At 41.9% G+C, this 21,986-nt stretch overlaps 1 protein-coding gene across 6 annotated transcripts; it reads right to left on the minus strand.

The window, feature by feature from the left end:
• Positions 1-613: 613 nt before the first annotated feature.
• LOC111072668 (galactosylgalactosylxylosylprotein 3-beta-glucuronosyltransferase P) lies at positions 614-21,982 on the minus strand. 6 transcript variants are annotated; one of them, XM_022364665.2, is made up of 9 exons: positions 21,842-21,982; positions 20,973-21,204; positions 8,462-8,493; positions 7,750-8,355; positions 6,071-6,538; positions 3,097-3,283; positions 2,859-3,016; positions 2,465-2,755; positions 614-2,401 (listed from the first exon to the last, which is right to left on the minus strand). In XM_022364665.2, exons 4-9 carry the CDS (start codon positions 7,951-7,953, stop codon positions 2,288-2,290), a joined length of 1,422 nt encoding a protein of 473 aa, XP_022220357.2. In that variant the 5' UTR covers positions 7,954-8,355; positions 8,462-8,493; positions 20,973-21,204; positions 21,842-21,982; the 3' UTR covers positions 614-2,287. The 6 variants fall into 6 exon arrangements, with proteins under 6 accessions (XP_022220357.2, XP_022220358.2, XP_022220361.2 ...); XM_022364666.2 differs by having other exon boundaries at positions 7,750-8,372; XM_022364671.2 differs by having other exon boundaries at positions 615-2,401; positions 6,407-6,538; positions 21,842-21,964.
• Positions 21,983-21,986: the final 4 nt, after the last annotated feature.

Raw genomic sequence — 21,986 nt, forward strand, 5'->3', positions numbered from 1 at the left:
TTCGAGGCCAGAGAAGGATGGGCCAATCTACCATATTAAATATAAAAAAGTAGTGACCAGATTAGTGCCATTTAATGTAAGCTTTTAGATGATGCACTGTCCTCTTACGATTATAACGCACGCACTCTTCCTAGTAGAATCCTACTGTTGCTGTGCATCCGATGAAAATTCAGAATTGGTACTTTAAAAAGATACAAACAAAAAACAGAAATCTGAGAGCAGAGAGCAGAGCCTTTGAACCAGTTTCGAAGTGTCTAAACAGCGATGGTAAATACACGTAAAATATTGCAAGTATCTGATCGAATGCGAACCAGCTGAATAGTTGAGCAAACATTCAGCAAATCTGCTGATCTGGGACGAGGCCTCTCTTTACGACATAGAGCGACTGCAGGAACTCTAAACCAGTTGATTGATGCTGCCGTCTGGAGCCACTAGTCGATAGATAACTCTAATTTATAGTAGATCACCAACACGCTTCGATTACTCCAGTTGCACCTTCCGATTTCTATATATAAGAATAATATATATCTTCGTTTCAAATAAATTTAAGTGTATTACTTCTTGATCTAACTAATTGTGTTCGTTAATATATAAATACAAAAAAAAACAATAGATACTATATTACTTTGAAAATGGTTTAGAAAGTTGATAAATTTATTTGAAAGTTATTTTGCTTAAAAAATGATTGAAGTTCTTTCAGGTTTAAACATTGTATGTTGTAATTTACTTGAATAAGAGAATAGTTTTAGACGTACTCGCGTGTACTATGCATTTCTGTATCGTTTAGTATTCTGGGGAAGATTCTGAGATAGTATCTTGAAGAGGTTTTCATTATTTATGAATGTGTGTACTCGTACTCGTACTATAATTCGTATATTAATATTTGTTGTTGTAAGATTTTTGTAAGTACCTAACTAATTGCTTTGCTGCTTATTCCGTAATCCGTTTGTATAAATTGTATAAATTTTATAATACCATTTGTCATAGTTCCCTTAGCTTCATAGCTCCCATACAGTCGCGGGATTTGTAAAAATTTGGTTACAATTATTTTTTGGTGAATATTTTTGGGTATTATTTACACGTAGGCGTATTTCAGTGCAGTTCATAACTTGAATATAGTACAATACAAATGTAAGTGTTTATCTTTGTAAACTAAACTTATCGTTATCATTATCATTACCTAGGGATAGTGCGAAAGTGTTGCATTTGGAAACCTAGAATTCGAAACAACTCGCACCATAGATCCTTAGGCCTAAAGAGAAGTATAATGAGAGAGAGTGTGTGAGAGAGAGTGTCCCTTTAACAAAAAAAAGTGTGCATAGTTTATACTGGAATTGGAATTGGTTTTCGCCTTGCCAAAAACTTTTTGAGTCATTGAATCCCATTAGCATATAGTAAACTGTTTGCTGTACTCATTCGCTGTACTTCCCGCCGCCGCATCGACTGGCATGCAGTTTCTGCACGCGATTCGGATGTTCCGCAGAGGGGGGCCAGTCCGTGCCACGAGTTACTACGGGTAGTATCTGTGCCGCCGGCAGAATATACTGTGTCAACATGAATTATTGAAATGGCTGCGGCCCACATTTGAGCTGCATTTTTGGGTTCCTTGGGAACATTCCGGGATATATGTATGTATAAGTTTCCAGTTGCCACCTGTCCCCGCCACCATTCGCCAATAGTTGTTGTGGGTTGAGTGGGCCTTGACCTTATCGCAGTTAGGGGAGTGCACGTTGGATGTCTTTGCGGGGTATCTTCTGGTAGATTTAGGAACATCCGATCCAATTCGTTGTGGCTGATACAAATCTGAGAAATTTCAACTTAAACCTAAACAAAAGTATGCCTAAACTTAAATCAAGACAATTGCGAATATTTACAAAATAGTTGTAGTTGTAGTTGTAGTAGTAGTGGTTGTCGAGGACGATACGATATGATTTGGAATAGAGTACTTAAGGTGTGATTAAACATACTCGTAGGCATGTAGTAGGAGCCGTGTCTGGGGTCAAACAAAGCCTGGCTGTATCTTTATCGTAGGCGAGTGCGCGCTTATAGCTAGCTAACTATCGTATGATTATGGGCAATAATGTACACCTACTACTGGATCTACTCGATCTGCCCATCTGATCAATTCTGATTGGTTTAGTCCACAGTAAAGAGTGGAAACGAGACTTTAACACAAGGTTGTACCTGTACAACTGGTCAAGTCCATGGACACTTTGTGAGCTCACTCGCTTTCCTAAACGGACCCCCTTATCTATATCTATCTATATCTAACTACAGTCTGCCGCCCTTATGGACGCACCAGCAGCTTGTCTATGTGCACCAGATTGGTGTTGCTGTAGCGCGTCTTGTTCAACGCTTGTGCGGGCGGGTTCTTCTTGGTCTGCGTGTGCCAAGTGAGGATCTGTAGAGGACCAGAGGTTAGATATTATTAAAACAGACTTTCAGCCAGATAGTAGACACTCACATCTCGACACTCGTCGGCCAGCAGATCGATCTCGTTGTTATCCAACGGCGCCAGACTCCGTAGGAAGCCATCCTCTTCATAGCCCGGCTTGAAGGGCATCTGTGCGTGGGGTCGCTGTCTTAGGAACTTGATGTTCACCGCGAATCCGGCCATGTCCACGGGATACTTGCGTCCCCCTATCCAGCCATCATAGTAACCATCGAGCTTCCCGTTACGTATAATGGGGCTGCTGACGCCCGTTTTGGTTACCAGACCCACGGGCCACATGCCCACCTTGCTGATGTACCGCATCTGTGGAGGAGGAGCAGGAGGAGCAGGAGAAGCAGGAGGAGGACAAGCCCAGTCGTCAGTACTTAATGGAGTATGCCCCTTAATGTCGTTGTCGATGGCATACCTGCTCGAATATGCTAATGTCATAGGTATTATCATCGTCGGCAAAGTAGAGCACGCCCTCGGTGGCATGTTGGCGCAGATACTCGAGGCCCCGATTCCGATTGGAGACGCCGCGCGGCTTGGCCTTTTTCGTCTGCTTGTACTTCTCGGGCATGGGTGCTGTGGCGGCATGGGGGATGAAGAACTCGTAAATATCACTCGAATGGGGCCTGGACATGACACCGGACGACAATACTCACCCACCATGTACTCGTAAGGCACACCGATGCGGTCCAGGGTGTGCGCCACCAGTGGGTTCGTCTTGTTCGCATCCTCGATGACCAGCCACAGCAGATTGGCCACGTGCTTCAGCGTGTATCCGAGGCGCGTCAGTTCCGCCAGCTGCTCGGGCCTCCGGTAGGTGGGCGTGATTATGTACAGGGGCGGCTGCGGGGTCAAGTGTTTAAAGGATGGATAGGATTATCTACGGCCCCAACTATGTAGTATACTCAATGGCAGCGGTGGCGGTGTATGTGTGTGCACTGCACTTGTGCTGGTTAGTGGTTAGTGGGTGGCGTGGCGTGGCCAAGTGGTTCGTTAGGTGTATGCGTGGGGGTGGGGTGAGGTGCGTAACGCGGCGTGAGTTTCTTTTTATGAGCAATTATGCAAATTAATTTACAGGCGAACGGATCGACTGGGACCACATCCGCCCCCATTTCTCAAGCCCCACAGCACCAGTAACCGACATTTCCATTTCCATATCCATTTCCAGATGGTGTGTATTGTATCCATGTAACCCCATGGCCCATTGAACGACTGACGTTGAAAATAAATAAACCGCTGCACTACTTTGCAAATTGTTCATTCCCATTCCCACTCCCTGGCTCGTAGAGCAAAATGCGGGTGGAAAACTGCATTCAAATTCAAATTTGCTTTGCAAAATAAACCCAGATATTTAAATAAAGAAAAAGAGATAGATTGGAACGGAACGAAGAGAGAGGGGAGAGGAGGGATCATGTGTCATGTGGCAGCATGCAAAGCCAAACTAAGTTGCATAGATTATGGGCTTAGCTGAACAGAAAGATCCCCTTCGCTTGCAAGGATGGATAAACTTGAATGTCATTCGCTGCTCAACACTGAACTGCATTACGCAACACTGCACTGATCAACACTATACTTGACTGTAAACTATTAACGTATAAAGCAAATATTTGATGCTACAAAGTTCAGAGCTAAGTTAAGTCTCTTAATTCCCAATTGCGAATTACATCTAGAAAATATTTACGGGTTAGCTTTAATTTGTGGCACCCAACTTCCTTTCCTTGCCGATGGACTCAACCTCTGGCATTGGTTGTAGGGCCCAAGCAGGGGCAGTGGCAGCTGCTTTGCTGTTAGTGGATCCAACTACTACTAAATGACAGAAACCAACAAATGCGCGTGAATCTTTTCAATTGGCTTGCATTTTGCATGAATCTAGAAACTAGATCAGCAAACAACCACCCACCCACCCATCCACCACCCACTAGTGCTAGTAAAATGTTCTTTCTATACATACATACTTTATACATACATATATGTATATCATTTGTTGCTTTTGCTGTTACTGCCCGCGGTCTCGGTTTTTCTCTCTCTCCCTTTCCATCTGTATCTGCATTTTGAGCAATTTTCAAATTAGAATCATACAAAACGCTGAATGGAAATCTTTTTGTTTGCACATCATTTTGAAAAGGATGTGGAACAGTAAGGGGAGCTGGGGATGGGGGATGGCTGAATGGATGCCATGCTGGTTAATTCCAGTAGTACATATAATGTATGTGATTAACCCACAAATCGTGCCACTGATAGACGGTAACCAATTTGCACATCGTGTGGCCAACAAAAGTTGGTTAGACAAACAACACCACCAATTGCCGTATTGCTGTATTGCTGTACGCGATGGCAATCTATATCTACATACATATATATCTCCATTTATAGTCCTAATGAGACTATAATTAACAAGCAACGAGTGGCTCCATTGGTGTATGGCAAATATGGAATGCATTTGTCAAGTAATTGGCGTGTGGAAATTGCTTAAACGACTTTCCAGCACCACAAACCCCCATTTCCGATCTTTCCGATTGAGGCTTTAATAATTTTCTCAAAGCTGTGCTATTTATATGGCATTTCTGCCACTTCTTTTGAAGTCTTTTGGAATGGAAACTGTATAGGTTACAAGTCTAGTTACCTGTATAGCACAGGTAGAGAAAAGAGAGAGAGAGAGAGAGAGAGAGACGCAATGTCAACTGATTTCTCGCTAATTGAATTGGTTGGTTGATGTACAAATGGCCCCACTATCTACAACACAATTTTAATCAAATAATCATTTCCTTTTTGTTTTTAATTAACCTTATGTCTGGTGTTAATCTTTTGTTAAAAAAGTGCACCCAAAACATTATGCGAGTGTGTATCAGTACCAGATAGGAGAGAGCCTGGTCAGAGCATAGTTCGTACTAGTTTGGGTAAGCCACATCTATCCCACAGCTGCACGCTAAAAGCTCGAGCTATAACTTAAACTTATTAGTATGAAATATTTTCCCTCACGTTTTCCATTTAGGTTTGTTTATGGCCAAGTCTCGCTCTCGTTTATTGTAATTACATCCCCCTGCAACGCATTTGTGACAACCAGCGATGCAAGCCACAAAAAGCAATTAAGGAAATTGTTAATGTTAGTTCAGAGAACGATAAGAAAAAGCCACCAGATCTTTCATAATTAGCAATCAAACACACAAAAAAACATTAATATTTGTACACAAAGAGGGGGAAATAAGACAAGTATACGGGAATGCACTCCTCAAAATTAAATAAAACAGAACAGAAATAAACAGAAAGCACGGTATGACCTTGTGGGTATCTTGGTTGGTGCAAAAACCATTTGATAACCTTGCAGATGAACAGGTATTGCATGAAGAAAATATATGGAATGTCTTAAAGTATCAGTCAACCATTGCTATAGCATTGGAAAGGCTTTCATCTTTGCATTAAGTAAACGAAAAATGATAAGCCACAGATCATAAGAATTGAGGAAAGAAAGAAATAAGTTTGTGCTTTGGTTAGTTGCAGTTTCAAACTTGAAAGCTAAAATAAAGACGAGTATGTGGGGCATTCACATTCAGTGCAGTGCCACGGTGTTACGGTAAGTTAAAACTACAACTAATACGGATACTACTGCTACGATTACGTCAATATATTTACGGGCTGTGAAGCGGCAACGAATGTTGGTTGAATTTTATGGGCAGCGTCCAGCTGGGACTGGGACATGGATGTGGATGGGGCCAAGGCTTTGGCGGCATTTGCTGTAGCTTTTTTGGCGCTTGGATTGGCTTTGGTACTTCTTGTTGTTGCTGTCACTGCGCTGCCAATTGTTGCTGGAGCAGGAGTGGTTGATGTGGTTGTTGCAGTCTTATGGGCGCCACCCCCTGATGCTGATGCTGATGCCGATGACGATGTCAGTGTGGGTCGGGTGGCAGCTAATGAAACCGATTGGATGGACCCAAAGGATGATTCCTGCACCTGGTCCACATTGCTTACTGTAGTTGTTGCCACTGTTGTTGTCGTTGTTGTTGTTGCATTGTTGCTTGTCAAGTTATTGGCCATTAGCAGGGAGATGGGTGACCACAAGTATGAGGCGATATATGACGATGATGATGATTTCTCTTGATGCTAAAGTTACGTTTTTGGTTAGCGATTAGATTAGCGGATGGGAGGGAGATCAAGTGGAAATAGAACAAGAACACAAAGGAAACAATTACAGACAGATATAGATAGTTAGATAATTAGATAACATACGAGTACATAGATTGATAGCTAATGATAGGAGGCGGAAACTAACCTAGCCCAAGTGAAACCACAATCGGAAACAGCAATCAGAAGATAAAACAATTCAACATGTTAAGAAATAATTGTTCAAGGCACGTAGGTAGGTAGATCTTTCACTGTACAGCAGCTACACTAGTTTCTAGCGCCCCCCCCTTCCACTCCGATGGGGCTGCACGCCCCTGTGCTGCTGCTGACATACATCCCTATCGCTTTCGTAAAACGATTTCTGTAATCCCTTCGGGGATCCCCTTCAAACATTCATTCATCAAAGATAACATGTTTATCTTTGTCTAGCTGCTGGCATTGGCTATCAATCTTGGCTCCTGCCTGCCCGCCTGTCCGATAAGTTGTTTGTATAATAACTGTAATATTAATGATGTCCACATCGTTACAGTGAAACATTGCAGTGGACGATGGGCGATGGTATGACGACAATTGTGCAACACAGTGGGAATGCGAATGGGAGAGAAGTGTGCTTAGAACTCGCTCTTGCTAATTAACGAACAGTATCTAATTACCTACCTACATATACATGTACATAGAAAGACAGACATACATATACAGACATACAAAACAGAATAACAATGTACATATAACAGATAATGAAATAGTAGAAACAAAACAGAAACAAAACGAGCGAGTGGGCCGGCGACGACAACTGCAATCAAATGGTTCCTTAAGCCCGTATGACACTTACTGGAATTTCGAACTGTCCAAGTGGAGCAACAGAGAGAGAGAGAGAGTGAGGAGAGCTCAGAGCACTCAATCTACACTGCTTTGGAACTCCCAAATCTCACATTCAACTGTTTCACAGATACATCTACTGCTTTGTAAACTACTTTGTAAGCTGAACTGCTTATCAAGTGGATGGACTGCTTACAGCTTGAAATGCTTTAAAAATCAATTACTTTATGTTCATTTATGTATTCGTTTTAGGAACTTCCAGTAAATGTCATTCGGTTTAGCATTTCGATCCTGAAATTCTTAACATTCTTATTTGTAACCTTAAAGAAAACATCTCTCTATTTTAGTTAAAAAAACTCGATTTGGCTTACCTTTCCGACTTCGCTGGGTGAGAAGGGTTCCCGGGACATGTGATACTGATACAGCACCATGTAGATGCAGGTCGTGGCTATGAATATGGTCAGGTACATTTTAACAGATTTTCCCAGCGTCATCTTGCTGCCGCTCCCACTACCGCTGCTGTTGATGCTGCTGCTGCTTGAGCCAATGTTGATGTAGGCGCCGCCGCCCTTCATTCCACAATATATATTGTGTGGGGTTGGGGTAGGGGATCCCTCGTTCAATGGACCCGACTCTGTTCTATGGGGCTCGGTTCTCTGGTTGTTGTTTTTCTGCTGATTTCTTCCGTGTTGGTCGTCGCTTTACGCTTCTTTGGTGTTTTGATTTCATTCGTTTCGTTTTAACCGTTCCTTTCGAATGTTATTTTCCGCTGATTTCTCTGTATATTCTACTTCGCGCTCCGTCTCTGGCTCTCCTCTTTATTTGCTTTGTGTGCGGTTTTATGTAATTTTTTTGGCATTTCTTTTTGTGTTTTTATTTCACTCGATTTCTGATTGTTTTACGCAGTGGCGGCGAAGCGGGGGCGTGGATGGGACGGAACGGACGTCGATAGGGCCCCGACGTCTACGCGACGAATTCTGAAATTTGTTTAATGCTAAATGAATTTATTTTTGTGTAGTTTCCCAGTGTTAAGTGCTCAGTGGATATCTTTCGATAATTAATATTTTAAAGCTCTGTACTTACATTTCCCTGTAGCGACTAGGGGCATTGGAAAACTGAAATGAAAAAAAAAAGCTGATAAGTTCTAGATTTATTAGCTTTGAATATACTTATATTATATATTTATATATATATATATTTACTTCACTTTCATTATATTCTACGCCTCAATAACGGCCATTTTTCAAGGCCATTTATTTATATTTCGACTTAACATTTTCATTCCATCTTTAAGCCCATTTTGCTTGAATTATTTTCTTTACTAATCTGAATATTGGCTTTGTCGCCTTATTGCTGTGATTAGGTTTTCCATTCAATTCTATTTGGAAGAGAAGGTACCTCAGATCCTACTGCAGTTCAGTTCGTTTCCACTTGAATGCAATCGATATTGCATGCCAATGTACATATATACATACATATATGTATATAACTCGGTTATCGATTATCTATATGGCTTTTGAGCCAATTATCGAACCATTATTTGATGTCTTATAAAGCCTATCTTTATAAAGGTACATATGTATTTCTGGTAAACAATTGCCGATACCAACAATAAACGATTAGATCACGAGTGCAATGTTATACGAATTTTAAAAATGTTGTACAAAAAATCCTGTTTCCTTTAAATACATTTTTATGGCATTTTTTATTAATAGATCAAAATGTAAACCAAAATATAATTTTCGCAGGTGTCAACGATTATAGGAATCCATAATTCCATTGAGATTAATTTTTCTGTACATAAGCTAGTTAGTGTTATGTACAATCGATTTCTACTGGAAAACTCTATCGTGGGTGCCACAGATTCGGTTTTAATTGGGGCTGTGGAACCTCATTTTGTCTGAAATTTATTGCATAGGATCATTTATGGATCCACACAGCATACATACATCCCATAAGTAAACTCTTTGCGATTTTATCGCCCCCCACAACAGGTGGTACATCTCTTTATGATCATTAAATAGAGATAAAGAAAGATAAATAAATTCCGCCGTAAATATGTAAATCGATTCTTGGAATTCATTTCTCATGGGATAGCATTTTGTTCTTTTTGTAGGCCTCGTGCCGTTGCACGCTAATCGCTTGCCCTTAAAAGAACGACCTCCTAACCATTTTGATTATACTTTCCACTTTCCTTTCCCTTCCACATTGTAATTTCCACAAAGTTGTTAACAACCGCCCGGGGGCAGGTGCGCCGCAGGTGGGGCGGCCCAGGGCACGGGCTCATATCAGCTGGCAGCGGATGTACTCGTACGAGCCATTATGTGGCCCGCGACTTGCGATTCTTACAGACATTTCCAATTATGATGAGGGGCGCGGTGTTCGCGTGTTTTTAGCATTTTAAAACCCATTTTTGCTCCGGTTGCTGTTGTTGCGCGTTTCTGTTGCTGTTGCTGTTTGCTGCTTGCTGCTGCTTTTGATATGAAAGTTCAATGGCCAATTTCAAATGTGCTGCGCTTTGCATGATTCCCCCGCACAAAAGTTGGGCGCCGTTTTGTTTCACCTTGTTTTCGCCCCTCAATCTGCATGCAATTAAATGTTGCACCCACAGTTACGGAAAGGAATTATTCGCAGTCACTCCCCTCCATTTGTACTTCCATTTGGCCAGGGTGTGTGTGTGTGTGCTCTCCCCTTTTCCCCTTGTTTTTCCTGTTGTTTAAGTAATAGTTATTGATTCGAATGGTAAATCCATATATTTAAATTTACAATTAAATCAGATATTTTAATTAACTTTGCTGTACTGACTTCGCTCGACGAAGAATCAATCTCAAAGCAATGGGAACAATTGATAGCAAGGGGGTGGCGATGATCTACTGTAAGTCCTGATCCAGCAATTCTGTCAATTAACAGAATTTAACTGCTTCTCGCTATAAATAAATGCCATTCTTGGAACCTATGCCAGCTGACTTTAGGGTTGAAGCTGCAGTTGCTAACCAACAGAACTCTATCAGTTTCGATTGTCATTGCTTGATTAGATATTTCCTTATCGTTTTTTTATACACAAATCCCTCTGGCAATGGTAGTAAAACATTTCCAATGCATTGATTAATGATACTTAGTAGGTCTCTTTGATAAACTCTCCACCCACCAAAATGGAGAGCTTTCTTTTATTTTCTCTCTCTCTCTCTCTCATTTTAATAACTTCTAAATTACCAACCACGAAAAATATTCTACAAAATACTATAGTCCTTTATACTGCAATGGCATTTCTGTGGCCCGTCAGAGATTGCAGGACGGCACAAAGGATTCACTCTCGATTCGCAAATCTCGAAATGCAATTATCAGCAAAATGCTGCAAATCCCTTTATGCCCCTAGGCACCGATTCACAGCCAAGCTCTGCTTGGTTTTGGGTTTAGGTTTGAGTTTCAGTTTTAATGAAAAAGCAAGGATCGGGCAAGAGGTGGTGGTGTGTGGGTGTGTGTGCGGAGGATGGTGTTGTGGCCAGTCGGCCGAAAATGAGAAATCATGTTTTCCAAGCATCAAAGCAGAGTTTCCAAATGAAAAATCTCTTGCGACGAACAATTGAATGTCCGAATTTAACCCATTTACATGACAATTCCTGTCGTCCTGTCGCCATCCCCCGCTCCCCCCAGAGAGGGGGCAGGGTGGCCACAAATAAACCAAAAACAGAAACAAAAGCAAACAAAAGGCATCCCAGACAGACAAAGATAGAAACAGACATAGAGAGAGAGAGAGAGAGAGAGAGAAAGAAAGAGGGGAATTAGTGGGCAAAGAGGGGGATAAGGATGGAGAGAGACAGAGAAGAGAGTGGAGAGAGTGTGCAAGTGTAAAGCAAAATACCACACAAGTGGGTGCCAAGTGCTGACAGAAACGAAACCCACCACGGATGCGGGACTGCGGGGCTGCGGATGTGGATGGCGGTGGCTGGCGGTGGCTTGCGGATGAGAGTATGCCATAGAGTAGAAATGGAACATTCTGGCCATGGCCAGGGCCACAAGGGAGCAAGCAGTGGCGCCATGCGCCCGGCGCCATGGAGCTGCACTCGAGCCACGCCACCGCCAGTCACCCATCCGGATGCCATTTTCAAGCGGTTCCATAGCAATGCGTCCTTGAACGGACGTGCCCCCACGCACAGTGGGCCACCCGACCCCAACTGGACTGTGGTGTATGTATGTCCCATGTACATATGTATGTACAAATGGATATGTGAGCATTACGTAATGTCAGTTCTAGATATCCAGAGACACTCGCATTTGTCACGTATCGCTGTATGGCTGGGCTCCTCTCTCCGCTAAAATATTCCGATTAAAATTAACGCAGCCTTTTTTCTGCTATTGTTAACCATTTTTTAAGACTACTTTAAGATTAAGCATTAAACATTAAAAAAATATATAATATTTAATGCACGTAATGCATGTCTTATAACGGTGCATGCGAAGTGATTTTACTGTTATGTCGTTTCCTACTGGTGAGTACAACGAAAGAACAAAAAATGCAAGGCGCTGATTACCAGAGAAACGAAAGACAGAAACAGAGTGCAGTGAAAAGGCAAGGGAATAATGGAAAGTAGAGAAATGAGCAGGATACCAAATTAGAGAGAGATTTCTCACGATTTTTCATAGAGATATCTCTTTAAATGAGATCTTGGGAAACCTTTAGCAAGGATTTTTTTTTAATATTCTCTACTTGGTTATGTTTTTCGGCCATAGCTCCGATGGCATCCCAATGAAGGCGTCCCACTGTCAGAGCCATCAGAATGATGCCTGGCCTGCCCCCTGGTGCCCCCTCAGCGTGTAGCTGTGGCTGTGTGTGTGTGTATGTGTGTGTGTGGCGAGCAAAAACAATTGCATAATGTTGGGGCACAAGCACGTTGCACTGTGGCAGAGTGCAGAGAAATGGCAAAAGTGAAACCGAGTTCTTTCCATTTTGATTTGTGTTGGCAGCCAACAGCAGCAGCAGCAGCATCATCTCTCTGGGAGCTTGACACATCGGCATCGAGGCATTACCCCAGCGAATGGCATTTATCTAAATGTAAGCGGCATTTCCATGGGATTTCCCAGAGCCATCCACAGGAACATATTTCAAATTTAATGGATTAACGAACCTTTTCAGCGGCTGGCAGGGGGGCGTGGGCGAAGAAGCATTGCCTGAAATGCCTTTATGGCCATGTGAATTATCGTGCATAGAGTCATATACTTCGTTCTCGTATATCCCGTACCCCGACCACCACACCCCACAATATGGCGGCAGCACCTCTCAAACGCAATCAATGGGAACGTGCTGAAAATACTTGAGAGAGCATCGCATGGCATCGCATAGCAGCATGGGTTCTCTTTTTATATTGGGAATGGAGTTCTTCGGTGCCTCGTGCCCGATGAAGTGCGAAAGTAAGTGCATCTACGAGTATGTACTACATACATTAATGTCCCTGCGATACGCGCACTGGCATTTATTGCCACTGCAGCCAGTCGAGCAGCGTATTTGATCCGAGACTTAAAGTTTCCGAATTCAGGGCATATTTAGAGATTGGAAATGAAACTGCTGTATGGTCACATCGATCATTACCCGTTAAATCGATAGATATATTTCCGTGAACAAACAATTTTTAACTTTGAAAAACAACACAATCCAGGAAGTTAATCCATTAATACAGTGAACAAGGGATTCAGCCATGAAAACAATCTCACTTTCCGATAATCGCACTTCAATATTGTAGATGTCTGCTTGCCCAATCGCTCACATAACTAACAGACAACATTCATCCCCCACAAGTGGTTCCACTCAATCGATTAGACATGCTATTTGTCTAATTAACAAGCAAATGTTACGCTCGATTGTTGCAACTAAAGGATAGGTACATATGCATGTCTGACTTTTAAAAATAATCGTATACTTGGGGAGTGGCTTTAGAAAAGGATTCGATTTTTTTTAGAAAATGTAGTTGTTTTTTTTAAGGGGATTCACTTTTAATTGCAAGAACATGTACATTATATATACATGTATATTACACTTTTGTAAAAGGAATTATTTGCATTATATATAACAGAGAAAAGCCCCCGAGATATGGGATGTATCATCTCTTTAAGTTATGACTGAAAAATCACTATACGAGCACTCTGTATGTTAGCTTCTGCTGTGATTTGGTTCAACTGAACGATGTGGAGCCTAGGGCACAGGTATATTATCTTATCACCCTTAATAAATAAGCCCCAAATATTGATTAACAGCCGCACTCTATTATACATTTGTATCCAATAACAAAAGTCAAAGAAAATAATATTTGTAAATTCATACTCGTGCGAGTACTCTACCGTTACTATTCTATACGTAATATATATATTTTCCCATTCAGATCCAATCCGTTGTAATATGTCCAAAGAAAGAAAAGGAAAAAACAAAAGGAATACCCGTATTATGTGCCATATAAAGGAGAAAATTTACATCAAATCCATAAAATTTATGACAACAGATTAGTGTGCTTTCGGCTAATGGTCTCCCTATAGGATGGCAGCGTGAATGGGAATGGGAAAGGGGTTGGGTTTTCGAACCGAAATCGGCCAAGGCTATTAGACTAATTCCAATGATTGGGAACAGTGGGTGGCTTCTAACACTTTTGTGCATATAATAATGAATATATAGTAATTAATAGATAACATTTTTGGCATAAGATGTTCCCAAGAGAAGATTTTGCTTTGAAGAATGATTCAGTTTTTTATTCCCTTGATCATTAATAACTGTACAACTGGCAGAGCTCTGGGCAAACATAAATACAAAGTGTTTGCACTTCTGTAAAATGTACAATATTTGCCAATTAAACTTTATGAATTGTCGAGACAGTTTACAGCGCGCCCAAGTGACAGTTCTAGCAGCTGTTCAAATGCATCCACAACCAGAAGCAGCAAACTGTCTGTAAGAGTCAGTTAAACTTCAGATACGACTACTTCCTGCAACATTCCTCCGTATCTCTGCTATTCCATTCCACTGTGCATAGCATTAGTGGGAAGGGCATAGAATTTCCGAATTCTAGGCGTCATCAATCGAATTCACACAACCAGCAGGACACCCACCCACCCCACCACCCCTCAACTGTTGCGTGGCACACCCTGTCCATTGGTTTTGGGGGGAGGGCGCAACAGTTGATAGATTAAAAGTTAAAGTTTCGACCCGAATAGTTTTCCTTTGTCTAGCGGGTGAATCGTTATCGCAACATTTTGACCAAATCACATTCTCGCTTTGTGTTTTTTTTTTTTGCTTTTCCGTAACTAATTTCTTTTTCCAATATCAATTAATATGAAGTTTTGTCACTTCTCTACTTTATGAGGTTTTGGCACGTGAGGAAGTTTTGATTTTTGTTAATTGTCGTGGGATATGTTTCAAATTTATTGAAGCCAGGTGTCATGTGAGGGTCATGGAGCACCCCAGTCTGGAGGAAATATTATAGTTGGAAAACACCACATAACGATCGAGTTAGCTGTGACATCTGAACGTGTTATTGGATGAAATGTTAGAGTAAATTTGTATATTTATGATATTTATTTGACCATAGCTGTTATGGGATATTATCTTTATCTATAATTTTAATATATGTATTTACTGTGAAATACTGTTAGGACATCCTCTTTTCTAAGTATTGAATCTCTTGGCGAGTGTTAGGTCCTCCTAAAGCAGAAATAATGGACAAGAAATATGTGGAAATGGGTGAGTGAGGAACAAATTAAAGTTGGGCTACTAATTACTTCCGGCACCCATTATAAAATCTCCACAGTACTCTTTTAAGCCTCTTGTGCATATTATCTTTTCCTTCAAATTGAAACAAATGGCTCAGCGGATTGAGGGGCATGACCTTCGATAAATCTTAATATTTGAGAGGGATACAACAAATGGGACAGCCAGTCAATATAATGTATTTCTACAAAGGAAGATTATGTTAAAAATAAATTAGTTCCCATTCCAGATGGTGACCTTTTCCATCCAGACACCGCGCCCTCATCTACCGCTCGTTCTTTCCGGTGTACAGGGTACGCACACCGACCAAAAATTGATGGCAAGTATCGCCGAGTACTTAAAACATTATTTTTTTTTGCTGATAAAAGCAAAAAAAATATTTAAAAAAAGCCAACTAGTATGCAGATAAAACATAAATAAAGATACATACATATGTACATTTTTACTATGTTTGTATGTTTTATATGCATGTTTTTCTGTGGTCGTCGCCTATCGCCTGTGCGACGGCAATTATGGCTTTGGTTGGTGTGTGATAACCATATATTTATCATGGGCTCTGCAATTACATACATATGTACCTATGTATGTACATATGTTTCTCTCAGTACTCATTGAGCTCCGTATACCATATACATGAAGTGATTTCACTGCTCCTATGCCGTTTTGTTTCATTTCATTTTGTTTCTTTTTGCTCTTGTGATATTCCGCTTTTGACTCTACTTCGAAAATTATTCGTTTAGTCACGGATGAAACGGAAGTCAGTCTCAGAACATACTCAAAAGGCATTGCTCTAAGGCTTACGATTACAATTTGTAATTTGTAATTGAGTACTCCCAAGAGAAGCTATGATAAGCCGTAAGAAAGCTGCTAAGCCACACTGGGAAAAAGGGAGAGAGTGAAACTTAGCGATTTTCTATATTTTATGGGGGGATAACGAACTTTGGAGAACGAACTTTATTATTTTTAATACATTTACATATATTTTATTTCCTCTTTCAGTTTTTATGTCGAATTTAATAAATATTAAAATAGTAAAACTTCCTCCTCATACTATCCTTTCTTTAGTATTTATTCGTATACAATTTCAAAATACAAAAACATTTAATTTCTTACAAAATTAAAGCCCTCCAATCTCCAACACAAAACTGCATCAAATTGAACATCCTTAACTCTTCCTTGTGGCCATTTCTGTTTTCAAAAAAGAAAAATGTCCAATAAGGATATAGGGCATATGTAGAATTTGTAAAGTGTCTGTCCAAAGCATTATCAAATTGAGTTTGCAAAAGATTCTATGCGCATTCAAATGGCCCAAAGGGGAATGTATAAAAACATTGTTTCCATTTCGTTTTTGGTCAAATTAGATTGAGATTGGTTGGCAGCAGACGAAGACGGACCAGTACGGACGCACGAGCAGGACAAAGTTCATGGCTGGCTGGTAGCCAAATAGCAGCGGGAATGTTAAAAATGCTTCAAAAATTGCCAATTAAATTACAAGAAAAATCGCAAAAACCAAAACCAAAACCAAACCAAAACCCAAACACACTCCAAGGAAAAGAGGAAAACCAAGCAAGAAAAAGGGGCAATGCAGAAAAATTGTTGAGTCTGAAGAGGCAAAGAAAACTAAAACTACAGTCTGAAGAGGCAAGTGAACGAAGCTGTGGCTTGAAGAAGCGGAAGAAATTGCATGTGCTCAGGGATTTTGGGCTAGAAGGGGCTGCTGATAGAATGACAACAGCTGATGGGAAATCGGCAGCACTCCGCCCTCCCTCGTCCGGGTGCTGCGAATGTCCCAAGCAAAACAGAACCCCAAAAAACGCATTCTCACTTGGCACAGGCCATGTGCCGGCCCGGGCGGGACGGGGCCTTGCGGGGCGTGGCACATGAGTTTCTCGAAAGAAAAAGTAGCCAGTCAGGCGCCGGACCGGCACTTGGCGCCGGCTTGCCTGGGATCACTGCAATGAGACGGCCCGACCCACAAAAAAAAGCCCAGAAGCACACACAGAAAACTTGGTAAAACTTTCTTTTGCTTGTAGACATTGATTTCTATCCATGGATTAGCAGGGTATATTGGGTTTGGAGATATGCATGCAACAGAAGAGAAGAGCTTAGAAAAGACTATGGTACCCATAGGTCAAAGATATTTAAAAGATATTGAGGCTTGCAAGCCTCAAGTCGGAGCCAAAATACGGCTACAAAAAAAAACCCCTAAAGCATTCTTGTAATTTTCTCTTATTTTGTGAGTCCTGTGGCATGCAACACTGTTCGAACATACAAGCTATAAATCCTAGTAGCGGGGTATCCTAATGGTCTCAGTGCAATACTTGACTGCTGGCATTCCTTAGAGTTTTTTTCTTTGTTTGGGCAGAGCCGCAGCAGACACAACTTGCCATTCCTTGGCCACAAAATTCAATTTACGTTTATTTGTGAAAATATTTCCTTTCCTTGTTGTCCTACGGCAGTGCTCTTGGTCCTGCTCCTGCTGTTCTTTCCTCTCCGTTTCTCTCTGCTTTCTATTTCTCTTTCGCCTTTCCACACAACACACAGTACTCTCGTCCTCATCTTCGTCGTGGTCCTTGTACTGGCAGACAGTTGGCATTTTTAATTTGCACTGCCGTTCGAAATTGCTTTTGAAATGGCATTTTAAAAATTTAATTGCCAGGCTCCCTCTCCCACTCTCTCCCTTTTCCCCCCAATGCCACCCCACTGCTTCTTGAAGGAGGAATGCCCCGCGGCAAAGAGTCGTGTCTGAAGAGTGTCCATTAAGGAAACTGCTACTGCTGCCCCAAGTTGCAAGTCAGGAGGAGCTGGCTGTGGAGCAACGTTCGTTCTCGTTTCCGTTTCTGTGTCATGTTTGTCAAATTGACTGAAGACCCCCTTCATTCCTTGCCATTCCTCAGTACTTCATAATGTCCTGCCGCAGTCCTGTCCGCGTCTGTTTACGCAGTTGTTGCTTACCTCTCGCTGTCCTCTCTCTCTCTCTCTCGCTCTCAGATGTTGAAAGTGGAAATGGAAGAGTCAGAAGCGAGGAAGTACGGCCATGACTATCTCATTTCCGAGGGTTTCCCAATAAAGATGGCGGTAACTGTAAACGTAATTCAATTGAAATTTGCTATGGATACAGAAAATAAAAAAGGAAATAAGGAATCTACTTAAAGAACAGAATCTACAGAAACATATTCCATTATTTAATGATATACCAAAATATGTAGTTCTGGTGAATGATTCACCATTCCCATTCATGTGTTCCAAAAAAAATGGAGAAATTAGAGAGGCATTTTTAGGGATACTGCAGGAATTTCATTCATGTCTGGATGGTTAAAGTCTCTAGAAATTTCGAATGTTTATCGTAACTTACTTTTACCCCAACCAGCATGCACTTTTCGCCGAGAAAAACGGTCAAACTTTTCACCGTTTTTGCCTGAGAGCCTTCCATTTGAAAGTCACGCAGTCTGACAGGCGTTGACGCAGCCCAGGGATGCTTGAAATGCGTTTCAGAATCAGAATCCGAAGCAAAATCAGGGTGGCAGAGCAAAAATCACTGCAAATGGCGTTGGACATTTCACTGGCATATTTTTTGCCGCTTTGTGGCATGTTGAACCAACCACTTGACGCGGCAGTTGACAGCCAAAAGGAGAAGCGCCGTTCGTCCATCCAAGGCTAAAAAAAAAATAGTATTCCCAATTGTAATTATGGCTGAGAATGATTGATATGGAAATGTATCCAATTAGCGGATTTACACTGATGATTACACTGAAGAAAATTTCACAAGACGTAAGTAAAAAAACATTTGAATATGGTAAAACTCTACAAACTCTCCTTGCTATCGTTAACGACCTCAACAGAATTGATTGATTATGTGCTTACCACCTGAAACCCACCTAATTTGAGGTGATTCATGAACGGTTATACCAACAATGCATTTGAGCTTAAAACTCGATAATAATTTTGTATTGGAAATTCCCATTAGATAAATGCTTGGTAAATGGTTTAGATAATGGATACGCAAGAGGAATAATTTTGCACCATCAAAACACATTAGGTACTTATCTGCAGTCACAGATCAATCAATATTATGCTGAACAAACTTCATTTCCTGAAGCTTGTTGCTACGTAGCTAAAATAGATATTCCCTTTTCTGTTCGAGAGACCTCTTTAAATATTAAAACCTTTTAAAGCGGAATACCATATGTTATTCCAACCTGTAATCGCCTCACAACACGGCTGCTGTGTCCCTTTAATTATGCACACGAGCACTCGTTGGGAGCTGGACAAAGGCCCCACCGTTTTGCCTTTGGAAAAAGGGCTTACAAAATAAACCCCTTTAAATACCAACAAGAACTCAACGCAATCCTAATTGTCATAATCACGGAGCAGCGCGTCGTTGAGACACTCGAATGTCCTTTGCGGCGTCAAAAATTAAAACGTGACACAAATTACTCGCTCGAGTTTCATGTCGTGGCCTGGGGGCGCCTCCTCAAATGCCATTAACCAGTAGAGCAGCAGCTGGGCGTCTCTCAAAGGGAGGGCTGGGCCTTGTTTTGACAGCCGCACTGCGCCTGTCCCGAGGGGGCTAGGCACTGGCACTGGCTCCGTCTCTGGTTCGGTCACCCGTCTGGGTCTGTGCGACGATGGATGTAATTCCCCATGTGAGTACGGTTTGTCCCATTCACCATAACCCATACCCCATCCTTAGCCGCACCTCGGGGAGCCTTTGTTAATCATTTTTTGTTTCTCTTCCTTTTTTTCGCAGATTTCGCACGCACGCACATGTCCTGGCGCTGAAAAGGAGGGACTTTCACGGGGACTTCGAGACCCGGGCACTGGGCCACATCCCCTCATTTGCATATGTGTAGTATATGTACATATGTATGTACCTCGGACGGGTGGTTGCACCTGCCTGGGGGCAAGCTCTGCTGCTTTCTTTTATGATGATTGCCGGAATGTAAATTTGATTTAGGACCCTGGTGTAAGCACATAACGAGCTCCTAGGTCCTGGGGTCACTTTAAGCGACAGATTCTGAGTGGCGTATCTGTCTGTCTGTCTTTGGGGCCATCAAATTGATGAAAGACAGGAAACTGATTTCATTTGAATAATAAATCCGGGCTTATCGGATGGTAGGCTAAATCCAACATTTAGGATCATTAAATTCTCGTATCCCGCACATAATTGACTTAACCCACTGAATAAATATTCCAAATACATATTTAATAATATTGTATATTTACATGCAAGTGGCTGCTGTGTGTTTATTTATGCTATGTTCACCGCAGATTCAAGAAGTCAAAAGAAAATTAGCTTCCACCATATGTTGTTGGCCACTACATATGGGGGTTGGGGTGCATGAGGTGTGGAAACTTTCACACATGCTTAGATCTCCCTATTGCCTAAGTGCCCCTTTTGCCTCTCCCCTTTCTGGCAGTTGTCGTATTCGTTTTTGCTTTTTTCACAAGCCAACGCGCGCCATTAGCAGCTGCTTGGGTCCGTGTTCCTCTCTCCGGGCGAGTGGCGACGGATAGGGAACACCAGGCGCCCGTTCGCTAATAGAAAACGGCAATCAAACTGTAAGCAAACTTTCTTTTCCGCCCCGAAGTTTGGATGCCCTATCAGTTCATCGCGGATCAAAAGTTCATAGATTTATTTTTAGAGTTGAATGGCATTTGGTCTGAGGGATTGATAGATCGACTCTTTTTATTTGTTTATTTAGGGAAATGGCAGCATCTTCAACAGAAAGACTAATCTACGTTACCAAACTCTGTTTAAAGTTATCATACCCTCTTCCGCCACACAATACCCTCACCAATACACACGCAAAAGAAGGAGTAGGGCAAAAAGCACACTGTACTCACCTCTGGTCCTGGGCGCTGCAGCTTGTTAGCGACGCGGAAGGACACGGCACGCGGAAACGCCAAGATCTCTCCAATCACATCCGAGGGGCGTCTGCGGTTGCGGCGGCTCATCAAAGAGGACTACGAATATGCTGCTGGCTGCCAGACACTTTCGGTTTTATTGCCGGCTAAATTCAGAGTTGGCAATGAATTGGATTGTTCTCCCTGCAGGCAGGCAGTCTGGTTGGGTTTTCTTTTAAAGAGAAAATTGAACAGCCATGAGAGAAACTCGCCCTCGTTACTGTTGTTGCTTTTGCCCTAACGGTTGCCCAGCGCAACTTTTGGAAGGCAACAAAAAACTTGGCCAACAGGAACAACAAGGACAGCACCAACATCAGGTGTGAGATGTCAGCCGCCCCCAAACGCGCACTCACTCACTCACTAATAAAAAGAATGTTGGGAAATGAAACAGAAAAGAAAGGAGTGTGTGCTCAAACAAGGTGGGGACAGTTCCGTAGAGCAACCAGGAGTTGCGCCAGTGCCATACCTTGCATGAAAAACACCTTGCACGCGGCAAAAGGAAGGAAGGCAAAAGAGGAGAACGAGGAACAAGGAACTGAGAGCGTCAGTGAGTGAGAGAGAGAGCCCGTTCGGAGAGCCAACAACAAACTTTCGCCTTTTTGTTTATTTCACACACACACACTAGAGTCACAGACACATTTTCCAGGATGCGGCGTTTTAAAGTCCCTCAAAAATTTGCATTTCCCTCATTTTATTTATTTTATTATTTTTTGTTGTTCATTGATATTCGGCGCCACGATAAACGAAACAGTGTTTTTATCTGTGTGGGAGGTTTTTCTTCGTTTTTTTTTGCTATTTTTAACACGCACTTGCGTTATCCAGGCGCAGGCCAGAGAGACCAACAGTAATCGACCGCGCAACGAAGCAGCCCGCACCGACTCCTAGGAAAAACGCGAATGGCCAGACTAAACGGAACGGAAACAAGAAGCCGCTGCTCCAACGACCAGCGACGCC

The sequence above is a fragment of the Drosophila obscura genome, unplaced genomic scaffold (assembly GCF_018151105.1).
Source record: "Drosophila obscura isolate BZ-5 IFL unplaced genomic scaffold, ASM1815110v1 contig_1, whole genome shotgun sequence".
Taxonomy (NCBI): domain Eukaryota; kingdom Metazoa; phylum Arthropoda; class Insecta; order Diptera; family Drosophilidae; genus Drosophila; species Drosophila obscura.

What these genes read in the sequence shown, in the direction of transcription:
- LOC111072668 (XM_022364665.2), bottom strand. Translation starts at nt 7,953, where the DNA reads ATGAAGGGCGGCGGCGCCTACATCAACATTGGCTCAAGCAGCAGCAGC. An exon ending in TCGTTGCCGCTTCACAGCCC is followed by an intron (nt 3,284 to 6,070) that starts GTAAATATATTG and finishes TTGACCCCGCAG; the next exon opens with CCGCCCCTGTACATAATCAC. An exon ending in GCCTTACGAGTACATGGTGG is followed by an intron (nt 3,017 to 3,096) that starts GTGAGTATTGTC and finishes ATGCCGCCACAG; the next exon opens with CACCCATGCCCGAGAAGTAC.